General features: G+C 39.6%; 1 protein-coding gene across 12 annotated transcripts in view; it reads right to left on the bottom strand.

Annotated features, from left to right (window-relative positions):
• AASDH (aminoadipate-semialdehyde dehydrogenase) overlaps nt 1-14008 on the bottom strand; it is a 48871-nt gene extending 34863 nt beyond the window's left edge. For 4 of the 12 annotated variants that reach the window (XM_033214604.1, XM_033214609.1, XM_033214605.1 and 1 more), the window contains exons 1-4: nt 13863-14008; nt 10214-10485; nt 8608-8728; nt 3999-4315 (exon numbers count right to left, since the gene is read on the bottom strand). In XM_033214604.1, coding sequence (XP_033070495.1) covers nt 3999-4315; nt 8608-8728; nt 10214-10443 — 668 coding nt within the window. In that variant the 5' untranslated portion in view covers nt 10444-10485; nt 13863-14008. Of the gene's footprint in view, nt 1-3998; nt 4316-8607; nt 8729-10213; nt 10486-13862 lie in introns of those variants that run through there. The other 8 variants (XM_033214611.1, XM_033214610.1, XM_033214603.1 and 5 more) reach the window with 7 other exon arrangements.
• Between the last annotated feature and the right edge of the window lie 290 nt (nt 14009-14298).

The following is a 14298-nucleotide window of genomic DNA, read 5'->3' as shown; positions in this document are numbered from 1 at the left end:
ACTTTCCTTTCTCTACTTTGTCTCTGTGTCTCTTTGTTTTCTCAAGTCTCTCGTTCCACCCGATGAGAAATGCCCACAGGTGTGGAGGGGCAGGCCACTCCTTCAGTGCGCCTGTAGTGGGAGGCTGAGGCAGAAGAATAGCTTGAACCTGGGAGGCAGAGGTTGCAGTGAGCTGAGACTGCATTGCTGCATTCCAGCCTGGGCGACAGTGAGTCTCTGTCTCAAAAAAAAAAAAAAAAAGAGGACATTTGAGATTCAACAAATGCAGAAGAAACCTTCTTGGAGCTTCCCTTATCTGACTAAAAGCAGAAACTTCTGGCAAATAAGGCTGCCATAAACTTCTTCAGAGTAGTTTTAACTCCCAGGAAGACCAAGGGTAAACCTACCATAAATCCCCTCTCTGAAGACAGTGTTATGGCTGTGAAGAAGACAGAAAGACCACTGCACCTGCATACCCAAGTATAATCACAAACTTTCTTATCTCCTGTTTATTTTCCTGAAAACCCATTTGTCTTTCCAAAACAATTTATTTGTTCTTCCTACGAACAAAGAAATTTTATGAACAAATAAATTTACAAATACATTTAAATGAACTTAATAAAATGTAATTCCATTTCTTTTGTAAACTGCTATATGCATAGGAATAAACTTTTTTTCTTAATCTGTCTTTTGTCGGTTTAATTCTCAGTCCCCCAGATACTGCGTCACAGATGGTAGAGGAAAAGTTCACCCCCATTTTAAAATGGAGAAAACTGAAGTTCATGGAGGTTAAGTAACTTACGCAAAGTCAAAAAAACAACTAATTTTTAAATGTTTACAAAATAGTTATCCTTATCCAAGCCTTAAATTTAATCCCCTGATTTGAAAGATCTATCTAAATTAGACTTCAAAATTTCAATAAATGAAACCTAGTTCTTCCCTTTCTGCAGCTATCATACTCTGTGGAGGTAGTGCTGCCTCTTACCAACATCCACAAGAAAACTCAGCGTTGTCTTTTTTTTTTTTTTTATTGAGGCGGAGTCTCGCTTTGTCGCCCGGACTGGAGTGCAGTGGCCGGATCTCAGCTCACTGCAAGCTCCGCCTCCCGGGTTTACGCCATTCTCCTGCCTCAGCCTCCCAAGTAGCTGGGACTACAGGCGCCTGCCACCTCGCCCGGCTAGTTTTTGTATTTTTAGTAGAGACGGGGGTTTCACCGTGTTAGCCAGGATGGTCTCGATCTCCTGACCTCGTGATCCGCCCGTCTCGGCCTCCCAAAGTGCTGGGATTACAGGCTTGAGCCACCGCGCCCGGCCTGTCTTTTTTTTTTTTAAGACAGTCTTGCTCTGTCACCCAAGCTGGAGTGCAGGGTCTTGCAGTTGCCCAAGCTCAATCACAGTTCACTGCAGCCTCAAACACCTAGGCTCAGCAATCTTCCTGCTTTGGCCACTGGAGTAGCTAAGACTACAGACTTGTGCCACCATGCCCAGCTAGCATTGTCTTATTAATAGGTTATTCTGGTAATATTTGGGGAGCCAGCAACGGAGATAAGATTGTTCTAATATGTGTCTGAAATTTAGTACTCCCTAGTTTAGTGATCTAAGTCTAAAACAGAAAATTTAACATTACTGTTTTAATTTTTAAATTGAATATTTTAACATTTCATCTCTCTAGAATCAAATTATTTGCCACCTCACTTAACATAAAAGCAAACCAAAAAAGGATTTCTAACAGGCAAATCAATTGAATTAAGTTGAAGCACCAAACAAGTATCAAAAAATTTGTATAATTTAGTCATAAATCAACCCTTCAACCCTCATTAAGTAAATGTTTGCTTCCATTTCACAGACCATTCTTACCACTGCCGGGCCAGTGCCTGGTGGTCAACTGTCTCTCCACCTCCCTCAGATTCCTTATCTGCTTCATTTTCTTCAAGTTCCCTACATCCCCATCCCCACCTCACCTCCCACACTCTTAGGTATGTCTTGGCTTTCTGCCTCATACAAAAGTTAAAACCAACTGGCTTCCTCTAACACCAAGAAATGTATGTACTTTACTATCCTAATCTTTTTGAGGGTATCAAAAAAAGAGGTATTCCACTCAGTATTTTAAATAATGCCATTCCCTCCCATCTAAATGTATCTTACTCCTTTGTTAATACTCCTACTACTACTCCATTATTCAAACCAACCCTTTCTACCAACTCCCTACCCTCAGCCTATAAACCGCTCATCTTTTTTTTTTTTTTTTTTAAGATAGGGTCTCGCTCTGTCACCCAGACTGGAGTGCAGTGGTGCGATAACGGATCACTGTAGACTTGACCTCCTGGGCTAAATCAATCCTTCCCCCTCAGCCTCCTGAGTTGCTAGGATTATAGACACAGATCACCATGCCCAGCTAATTTTTTTTGTGTTTCTTAAAGAGGGAGTACCAGTATGTTACCCAGGCTGGTTTCGAACTCCTGGGCTCAAGCGATCCTCCTGCCGTAGCCTCCCAAAGTGTGGGATTACAGGCGTGAGCCACTGCACCCAGCCAACCTCTCCAATCTTAAAGACAAAACACCTATGTCTATCCCAGAATTCCCTCTTTTCCATTAAAACCAGTTTCTAGAAAATAACATTTGACTTTTATGACCTCTATTTCGTTATCTCCTATTCTCTTATCTCCAGCCTAATGTAATCTATCTGCAACCTTGGGGACTTAAGAAGTCACTAAATACTATATTGTCAATTACAACAGACATCTTTCTCTACCAGCATTTAACCATTTCTTCTTTCCAGGCCTGCATGTGCCATCCAATACCACAGGTCCACTGAGCACTAAGAATGTGGCTAGTCCAAATTGAGATGTGTAAGTATAAAATGTATGCCAGATTTTGAAGATGATTAGCATAAAAAATGCAAACTACCTTACTAGTAATGTTTATGTTGATTACATATTGAAGTAATGTTTTGGGGTATACTGAATTAAATAAAATATACTGTTAAAATTAACTTCACTTGATTCTTTTTTCTTCCCTTTTCATTCAATTTTACTTTTGAATATTACTTAAACATTTAACATTACATAAAACTTAAAATCACATAAAATTACATATGTGTCTCATGAGGTTTCTATTTCTGTATCCTCCTTTGATTTTCTAGGACCTAAGGTTCACTTCCTCCTCTCTTTCTTGGCAAATTAAGAATGTCAACTTTGGCGATTTCTAATCTCTTGACCACATCAGCAAGTCAAACGCCACAATACTACTACAAGAGGGAACTTAGTAAAATGAGAATCTTTTAATGGTTCCCCATCATCTACTGGATTAAGTTCAGCCTTCAACTGGGCATACCAGGCTCCTGATCTTTCACTGTTTCCTCAGCCCTGCTCTGACATTCTAGCAGGACAAACTCCTTCATTCTCATATAACTCTGCTAGTACCTATGCTAGGAAAACCCTTTCTCCCTTTTTATTAATAATTAAGATGCAAAGCTTCTAATCACATCATTTGTTTGTTCCGTGTCTGGCCCTGGGCTTGGATGAAATAGGTGAAGGCCCTAGTCTGCAGAGAACTAAAGTTCAGATACAGCTGAAACAAAAAAGACTTAATTACTTCTTAGGATTATTAATTTAGGAACAAGAGTTATAAAACCAAAAGTTTTAAAATTATTTTTTCCCTTTAAAATACAAGGTTTTTTGTTTTATTTTGTTTTGTTTTTGAAACAGTCTCACTCTGTCACTCAGGCTGGAGTGTAGTGGCATATTCTCAGCTCACTGCAACCTCCACCTCCTGGGTTCAAGCAATTCTCCTGCCTCAGCCTCTCCAGTAGCTGGTATTACAGGCACCCACCACCACGCCTGGCTAATTTTTGTATTTTTTTAGTAGAGACAGCTTTCACCATGTTGGCCAGGCTGGTCTTGAACTCCTGACCTCAAATGATCCGCCACCTTAGTCTCCCAAAGTGCTGGTATTACAGGTATGAGCCACACACCTGGCCTAAAATATAGGTTCTAAGAAAGAGTCAAAGAATAGAACTTACTGAAAATGCTGGATATTTGGTACTATACACTCATGAGGCACTCTGACAATCTTCGGTATCCCTGTAGTCCCTGATGTATGTAGTACATACGCTAAGCAATGCTTTAGCCTCAGATCCACGTGTTCTGCTTTTTCTTCATTGACATGCTCAGAACTTACGCTGATTTTTATTTTTTCTTTTTCATATTTCTCTTTTCCATCACTTAGCATCAAGTTCACCTCAGTATTTTTCCGGTGAAGTCTGAAGAGCACTAGGTCATTATGTTCTACTGTAAATGTATCATAGCTCAATAACGTTTCATGAAAAGATTTAAATTTCTGTGTGAAATGGAGGACAAAGTTTACAATATTAGTATGTTAAAAGATATTCTTCTTTATATAGAAGTAATATGAAATACAGTCATCCCTCAGTATCCATGGGGAAATTGGTTCTAGGATCATCTCAGATACCAAAATCTGAACATACTCAAGTCCCTTATATAAAATGTTGCTGTATTTGCATATAACCCATGTACATCCTCCCATGTACTTTAAATCATCTCTAGATTACTTATAACTAATATAAAACTATGCTAATGAATGCTATGTAAATAGTTGCTATATTTTAAAATTTGTATTAGTTTTTACTGTTGCACTGGGTTTTTTTTTTTTTCTGAATATTGTCTTCTTTTTTCTTGAGACAGGGTCTCTCTCTGTTGCCCAGGCTGGAGTGCAGCAGTGTAATCTTTATTGTTTTATTTTTATTTTTTACTTTTGAGACAGAGTCTCGCTCTTTTGCCCAGGCTGGAGTGCAGTGGCGCAATCTTGGCTCACTGCAAATTCTGCTTCCCAGGTTCACGTCATTCTCCTTCCTCAGCCTCTCGAGTAGCTGGGACTACAGGCACCTGCCACCATGCCCGGCTAATTTTTTGTATTCTTTTTAGTAGAAACAGGGTTTCACCGTGTTAACCAGGATGGTCTCCATCTCCTGACCTCGTGATCCGCCCGCCTCGCCCTCCCAAAGTGCTGGGATTACAGGTGTGAGCCACCCCGCCCGGCCGCAGCAGTGTAATCTTAACTGACTGCAACCTCGAACAGCTGGGCTCAAGTGAGTTTCCCACTTCAGCCTCTTGAGTAGCTGGAACTACAGGTGTGCACCACCACACACAGATAAGTTTTTTATTTTTAGCAGAGACGAGGTCTCACTATGTTACCCAACGTGGTCTCAAACTCCTGGACTCAAATAATCTCCTACGCCAGTCCCCTAAAGTGCTGGGATTATAGGCGTGGGCCCCAAATATTTTCAGTCTGCAGTTGGTTGACTCCTTGGATGGGAAACCTCTGGATACAGAGGGCCAACTGTATTCATTTACTCATTCAACATGACTTTTTGGGGGAGTTGGGAGGAGTACTTGCTATATACCTGGGGGTAAAAAGATAAATAAATCTCCAAGAGCAAAGTGCTGTCCTTACTTTCAAACCTATTTTCAAAAACACCAGACATATAAAAGCAATTATAATGCAGTGTGGTATGATAATAAAGCAGGCTTGAAATGTTAATGGGAACAGTGAATGCTGAACTTAACTCTGCCTAGAAGGTCAGAGATTGCTTCATGGGTAATATTTGTTATAAGGAGCTATTCTCCAAATAATAAAAATGGGCACTTCAGGCAAACAACCAACATTGAGGATCTGACCTGGGAAAGCTGATATGTGAACATTAAGCATTCCAATTAAGGTAAAGAATGGGGAGGGGGAAAGGGAAAAGGTGAGGTGCATAGTTGATAGGAGATAAGATGCAAATCCTTAATAATTTTGTACAGTCAGCACAAAGGAGTTTAGATCTTAACCTGTAAGTGACAGGATCCAATTGAAGGTGGCAATAGCATAGATTAGGACAGAATAATAAATGAGATTCTACTAAGTGAGAATCATTTAATGAGTCTTTTGCAGTAATTCAGATATACTATATGGTCCTGAACTACTATTCTGCTGCAAGAGGAGTGGTTAGAAAGGGTCTATGAGCAAAGAATAAATAAGACTTGGTGACTTTCTGGATATGGACTGAGTCTAAGAAAATTGTTGGGTTTCTGGCCCAGGTGATTTGGTGGATGGAGACGAATTAATGCAGAAGTGAGTTTGGATGAAGAGATGCTAAGCTAAATTTGTACACGTTGAAAGTAAGGTTTCTTTGAATATATCTTTTTAGGTTGACAACAACAGCAAATATAACCTAAGTTTTCACATTAAATAAATCAACATAAATAATGAGAAAAGGGTCACAACCCAGAAGCCTACAGTGTTTTCTTTGTGTGTTTGGTGTATGTGTATGCACTGGGTAGGGGATGTGGTGTGGCCTGTAATATTTACAAAATTAAAGGCCTACATACTCTTCAGATCTAGCTCAAAATCATCCCTCCTCATTAAAATTCTACTATATCTACTAGGTTATGTTTACTTCACTTAGGAAAATTATCACACTATGTAGATGTTATGGGTTCAGGAGTAATAACTTTTCTCTCCAACTACATTATAAAAAACTGGAAGGCTTATATACCAATGCCCTCCCAATCATCCTGTCCCTAGTGCAAGGTTTCTCAATTTCAACACTACTGATATTTTGGACCAGATAATTCTTTGTGGAGTGCTGTCTTATACATTGTAGGATTTCTGGCAGTATCCCTGGCCTCCATCCACCAGATGCCAGTAGCACCCCACTTCCATCATTACAATAAAAAATATGTCTAGACATTGCCAACTGTCCCCAGTTGAGAACTATTGCTTTAATGGATACGTACAGTAGATGCTTAAAAATACTGATTGCTCCTGTGTTAAATGAAGGAAGAACACTTACACCATCATCAAAATCATGGGATAGGAAGCAAGGTTTTGCTATGCTCAACTCGTTCGTTCTTGGGTTTTGCTATGCCCAATTCCTACTGGTCATAAAGAATACCTTGATATTGACAATTAATACTGATACTAAGTTACCCTTTATAAAATTTTCACTAAGGTTGCTAAGAAAAATAAACATCACATCCCCATTTCAGTTTTGCTTACTTATGAACAATAGAATAACCAATTTGAGGAGTAGAGGAAACTTCGGCTACACACTAATAAATATTTATTTTTAAAGCATTTATTAACCAGATCAGGTGTGGTGGCTCATGCCTGTAATCTCAGCACTTTGGGAGGTCGGGGTGGGCAGATCACTTGAGGTCAGGAGTTCAAGACGAGCCTGGCCAACATGGCGAAACCTTGTCTCTACTTAAAAATAATATACACAAAAATTAGCCAGGTGTGGTGGCATGCAGCTGTAATTCCAGTTACTTGGGAGGCTGAGGTACAAGAACCGCTTGAACCTGGGAGGCAGAGGTTGCAGTGAGCTGAGATCGCACCACTGCCCACTGCACTTCAGCCTGGGTAACAGAGTGAGACTCTGGCTCAAAACAAAACAAAACAGGGCCGGGCGCGGTGGCTCAAGCCTGTAATCCCAGCACTTTGGGAGGCCGAGATGGGCGGATCACGAGGTCAGGAGATCGAGACCATCCTGGCTAACACAGTGAAACCCCGTCTCTACTAAAAATACAAAAACTAGCCGGGCGAGGTGGCGGGCGCCTGTAGTCCCAGCTACTCGGGAGGCTGAGGCAGGAGAATGGCGTAAACCCGGGAGGCGGAGCTTGCAGTGAGCTGAGATCCGGCCACTGCACTCCAGTCCGGGCGACAGAGCGAGACTCCACCTCAAAAAAAAAAAAAAAAAAAAAAACAAAACAAAACAAAACAAAAAAACCCTTTGAGTCTCTAGAAAGTCCCCCATATATCTCAAGTTCTTGATACTTCTTATATACACAAAGACAGACACACACACACACATACACAGTGGGGGGGGGGGGCAGGAGGGAGTAACGCATTTAAGTTACCCCATTACAAACTGGCTCATATAGAAAATGGGCAAAAACAGGCTAAATTGAATATATTTTTATAATGTTCTTCCCCTTTAGTAAAACAGTATTTTATAAATAATAAATAAATAATGAAGCATGGGCTGCATCTTGCTGAAGATATAATTCTTGCCCCCAAAGCAGTGTTTCTTGGTTACATCTTTGGTTGGCAATCATTTAAAAATAAAAAACAATAAATTTAGTTTTCTGGAAAGATCTCTTCTAAGTACCAGTCTCTTTTTCAAAATGCAAGCTTTGTTATAATTCTTCAGTGTTGCTGACCAATGTAATTGCCATAAATATGAAAGTTTCAAGTATTATAAAATTTTGCAGTATAGGAAATACTTTGGAAAGAGAAAGGAAATTCAAAACAATGCACAATATATTATTATAAGGCTAACAGATCTATTCATACCACAGAACAGTGGTTCACAATGCAGTATGAAGGGTGGAGAGCCCCTCCAGGGGACAAATGGCAATGTCTGGAGATTTTTGGTTGTTACGACTGGGAAGTGCTACTGAAGTCTAGTGAGTGCAGTCAAAGATATTGCTAAATATCCTATAATGTATGGAACACTCCTCACAACAATTACTCAACCCTAAAAATGTCATAGTGCAAAGACTGAGAAACCTTGCCACATTTAGCAGAATGTAATACAGGCAGAAAACAATTGAAACACCTAGACTTACATTAATTTGTTTTTTTTCAACAAGGATATACTTTAGATTACATTTTTTCATAAAATGAGTTGATAATGATGGTGGTGAATCTGGATCGATAGGTACATAAGCAGCTGGGACTTGGAGAATTCTAAAGAAAAAAGTACACAGTCAGCACAGAATGTCTGTCGATTTAGTATTTGTTTAAGCATTTCTATTTCTCTATGCACTTTATTTTTTGAAGCCGCATAAAAATGGTTTCTGGAGCGCTTTATTGCTGATCAGAAATTTCGAATGTTTTCATTGACACTTAGTTGGTAATAAACACCGTCATTTTAGCCGGGCACAGTGGCTCACACCTGTAATCCCAGCACTTTGGGAGGTTGAGGCAGGTGCATCACCTGAGGTCAGGAGTTCGAGACCAGCCTGACCAACATGGAGAAACCCTGTCTCTACTAAAAATACAAAAATAGCCGGGCATGATGGTGGGTGCCTGTAATCCCAGCTACTTGGGAGGCTGAATTGCTTGAACCCGGGAGGTGGAGGTTGCGGTGAGCAGAGATCACACCATTGTACTCCAACCTGGGCAATAAGAGTGAAACTTCATCTCAAAAATAAATAAATAAATAAATAAACACTGTCATTTTATCTTTTCTTCATGAAAACCCTAAGTATTTACTATGTTAAATTCTCATCATTTAATATAGAGAAATACAAGATTTTTAAAAGTTAAGCATTTTAAGTAGCTTCAGGTATACTTTAAGGATATCAGATCTTTGCACATAGTAAGTTCTCAATCAATTTTGTCAATAATTGAGTGAAAGTAAATTTTTGTTGTTGTTGTTTTTGTTTATTGTTTTATAGAGATGGGGTCTTGTTAAGTCACCAGGGTGGTCTCGAACTCCTGGCCTTAAATAATACTCCAGACTCAGCCTCCCAAAGTGCTGGAATTTACAGGTGTGAGCCACTGTGCCTGGCCAAAAGTAAATTTTTGAACATCTTTTGCTTTATACTTATATAATTAATTTACTAAGACACATATAGAATGAATAAACTCTTTCTTTGGCAGTTTATATTTATTGCAGAGTTCTAGAATAGAAATCACTACATGAGGATAACATTCTAGAACAATTTAAATGATTAAATATTTTGCAAATATTTGTTGGAACAGTGTCTTCCAATAGGTTCATATTTCAATCTATATCAACTATTATCCAAAACTCTAATTTACTGATTTATTGAATACCTTAGTGCTTAAATTTTCAAATTTTCAGTTATGGACAAAAAACATAGTCATGTTATCTGTGAAATCCTGTTTTCTTTTATCTAACTACAAAGTGTTATAAATTGTCATAATTGTTTTCCTTTAACAGATTAATGAAGCCCTTATATTTTGGAGATACTTATATGTTCTATTAGTAAAAGCTTCTAGTCTCTCCTAAATAAGCTCAGAATAATTAATTTAAATAATTAAAAATAATACTAGGGGAAATGCAAACTTCTTTAGCCTCTCTAAAATTGACCAAACAATACAGAAAAATCCAATAGTAAATAGAACAGTAACTTGCAACATACTCTATTAAAAAATTACATTAGCTTGGAGTAACATCAAATTTACAGTTCTAAAAAATATTACCCTAAAATCCAAGAGGGTAAGTCTATCCCAGGTTGGCAGTAGAGACCAATTTCCCGAATTCCTTGAAAGTCACAGTGTAACAGCAGAAAATTTGATAATTCAGAAGCAGCATTAACCACAGTCTTGTAGGTGTAGTAAACTGGAAGCTGGTTGTTGCATTCATCAAAACATACAGCTACTTTGTCCATATAACAGGAGGCAGCCTTATGCACCAATTCCTGAAGAGTCATTTCACTGAAGTTTATCTAAACATCAATTTGTAGCAGAGAACCCTGTGTATATACAGAAGTGTTAGGGGGAGATGGAGTTTTAGTGAGCTCGGTGGAGGGACAGGGAGAAACTTCTCTATAATCATGTCTCACAAAAATAATTATGTCAATGATATATAAATGAAGAATCTCTGAATTTATGAAACGTCTATGGTGACTTTACTGACGACAATGAGGTTGAAAATTAACTTGATACATCAACCTATGCTGGGTCAGAGCATCAAAAAAATTTGGGAGGGGAGTGGTATACACAGATGAAAATGAAGCAGGTAAAAATGGAGACCTCTCTCAATGGACCACAATGTAAATATGAAATATATAAAAAATTAATCAATAAAATCAAATTTAAGGGACCCCACACTTAATTTTTTTCACTTTCCTTCAGTAACTGTTACAGATTTGTTAAGATAAATTAGTCAAAATATTGTATGGTGACTTTCAAATTACTCATGTGGCCAGGTGCGGTGGCTCACACCTGTAATCTCAGCACTTTGGGAGGCCAAAGGGGGCGGATCACTTGAGGTTGAAAGAGATCAAATAAAAAGACTAAAAGGCAGACATGAAGTCCACAGCAAACAGCCCGGGCGGCGCCCTGACAGCCCGGGCGGCGCCCTGAGCCTAGTTAAAGATCGACCCCGGACCTAACCGATTAGGTTATCTGTAGACTCCAGACGCTGAAAGGACAAACGTTGTGAAAGTCTCTGTCCTGCTCTGTTCTTTTCTAATTACCGGTGTCTACCATATATCTTAGTCCTGGGCCCAGTACAAACATATTCCTCTATTTGTCCCAAACTTCCTGAGCCCAGTACAAACACATGCCCCCATACATCCTAGAAACACCACCTAGAGAGCCCCTGATAAGGTCACAACCGTTTGTAGTTTTACTAAATGCGCGGGAACAAATAGAAACTGTTAATTGTATAACTTAGAATATTAACCAATTACCAATTGTGATACTGTGACCAAAAGAATTTCTTTGTACCTCTGTAACCTTACCTATCCTATCCTGTATGCATCGAGCTATAAAAAGCGGGCGCATGCATCATTCGAGGCCCTCTTGTATGTTGTAGAATGGAGGGACCAAGTTCGAACTTGCATTAAAGATCCTTGCCGCTTGGCTTTGACTCTGGACTCTGGTGGTCTTCTTCGGGGAACAAACGGTCTGGGCATAACAAGGTCAGGAGTTCAAGATCAGCCTGGCCAACATGGTGAAACCCTGTCTCTACTAAAAATACAAAAATTAGCCACGCAAGGTGGCATGCACCTGTAATCCCAGCTACTCTGGAGGGTGAGGCAGGCGAATCACTTGAACCCAGGAGGCAGAGGTTGCAATGAGTCAGGATGGCGCCACTGCACTCCGGCCTGGGTGAGAGGGCAAGATTCCATCTCAAAATAAATAAATAAGTAAATGAAATAAAAATAAAACAAAATGATTAATGTAAATAAACTTTGCTTTTAAATTCCAGTAGGAACTAAACTCAGATGAAAGCAAAATCAATCTTTGACAGAAGAAAAGTAAAAAACCCTATTCCTATTCATTCAGTTCTAGACAACTATATGTAAAAACAGTGCTTATTACTCCTATAATATTAGTATTTTACAGAAGTCATACTTGTATAATTGTCAAGAAGTAAACTCTTCATACTGTATATTTTATTTTTAAATTGCCAGTAAGTTCATTTAGACTGAAAATGTAATATTACAACTCAATAAAGCAGTATATCAATGCAATGTTCTCTGGGTTTCTTAATGCAGATTATACTAAAAGAAGATTTGAAACAGTATTTCAAGAAAGAAACACTCGGGATCAATGGTAAAAGAAAAACTCACAGTGTTTCCTTGAAGGTAAAGGTTATTTTTTTCCCTCTGTGAACTCTATTTTCCATATTTTAAAGCAAGTAAGACTTACCAAGTAATCTAGTTCAGTAAAGTTTTGCTTGTTTTTTGAGACAGAGTCTCGCTCTGTTCCCCAGGCTGGAGTGCGGTGGCGCCATCTCGGCTCACTGCAATCTGCCTCCCAGGTTCAAGAGATTCTCCCATCTCAAGTTTCCGAGTAGCTGGGATTACAAGTGCGCGCTACCACGTCCGGCTAATTTTTGTTTTTATTTTTTTTTTAAGTAGAGACGGGGTTTCTCCATGTTGGCCAGGTTGGTTTTCAACTCCTGACCTCAAGTGATCCACCTACCTTGGCCTACCAAAACGTTAGGATGACAGGCGGAGCCACCGCGCCTGGCCAAGTCAAGTTTTTTCTTTTCTTCTTTTTTAATTTGTTCACACCTATTTGAACTGATTTCCTGACTGACTCAATTTTCATTTATATCAACTAATTAACATCAATTAGAAAAAAAAAATCCTAAAGAGAGTAAAATGAACCAATAACTGCCAAGACCCATCAGTTTGAAAATGCTGTGATTTCTAAATATAAAGTTTAAACATGTAAGGCAACTTTGGTACTTACATTATTTTTAGTAAGCATTTCTATACATGTTAGCTCTTTTTTATGCACAAGATACAATTTTAAGCTTTCCTCAGACATACAATGATCATTATGTAAATATAAGGAAGGCTTTCTGCAGCATGCGCTCAAACGATGAGGAATGAGTTTATTTCGCAACATACAGGTAGTGCGGAAGGGTACCTACACATCTATACGATAATTAAGATGTTTCTTTCCATTTTCCCAATAGTTGCTACAGAGATTTAAGGTAAAATCCATTCTTGTTGTTTCAGGTTTTCATTTTCATTCATGAATCACAAATAACATTCTCTGCAGTAGAGAATACTATACTTAATAATGCCCAAATGTTTGAGACTTTAAAAAGGAAAAAAAAAATAGCAAACTCTGGTAAGCAGATTTTATATGTAAAAGGAATAAATTTAAGATATTTGCTACTTTACAACCGTAGAAGCTGCTATTTAGTCAACAGAGATCTTAAGAATGTCAACAAATTCTACTGGTATGGGGCCTCTCTCTAGGTCACTGGCTGTTTTAAAAATGGATAAATAATCTAGAAACTTTATTTTCCCAATCCACCTGCTTCTTAATTTACGGTATGCAGCGAGTAACAATGCACTTTATAGTTTCCTAAACATTTCTTCACTGCTCTCCGAAACCACTCTAGGGGGTAGCGGAGCGCAGAGCACACTTATTTCCATTTGAATGCAGGGAAGGAGGGCCGGAGGCTAGTGACGCAGGAGTGTACACACAGGTCAAGGTTAGTCTGCACCACACCAGCACGCCAGACCCCGATGTATCAAATCTGAGGCCAGGCAGTGGTCCTGAAGCTGAGCAAATGTGTGTGGAAGCAGGCTTAGGCCTCGCGGCACTTCGCCTCCCTCACACCGACCCCCGCCGGACACCGCGCCCTGCGGCGACTCACTTAGCAAGTCTCGCGGATTAGGTTTGATCGCATTCGGACCTTACCCGGACGGCTCGTCACGGATACTTCTCACCGCGAAGCAGCAGCTCCCAGAAGCCGTAAAGCTATCCCAGAGCGAGGCCCCATACGCAAATCTTCCGCGTCGCCATGTGACGTCAGTACGAGCGACCCCAGGCAGGCTGTGTCGAGCTGACCCTGCCTCTCCTGAAGCCGAAGCGCCAACTTGAGAGAAGAGTTCTATAGGCTTTTTCACTTTTGGTTATCTGCTCTGGCGCTCCTTGGGGTCGCGCATGGTCTCGGACAGGGTTTGCAAGGACTTTGGAGCTGACCAGTTTGTAGCCATAACCCTTTCGTACTTGCCAGGAAACTCTGGGCAAGACTTGAATTTTGAGCCGCAGTATTCTCGTTCATAAGGTGAGAATAAAAACATCACCTA

The sequence above is a fragment of the Trachypithecus francoisi genome, unplaced genomic scaffold, assembly GCF_009764315.1.
Source record: "Trachypithecus francoisi isolate TF-2019V2 unplaced genomic scaffold, Tfra_2.0 Lachesis_group1, whole genome shotgun sequence".
In the NCBI taxonomy this organism is placed as follows: domain Eukaryota; kingdom Metazoa; phylum Chordata; class Mammalia; order Primates; family Cercopithecidae; genus Trachypithecus; species Trachypithecus francoisi.
This window is presented reverse-complemented; position numbering and strand designations above follow the sequence as displayed.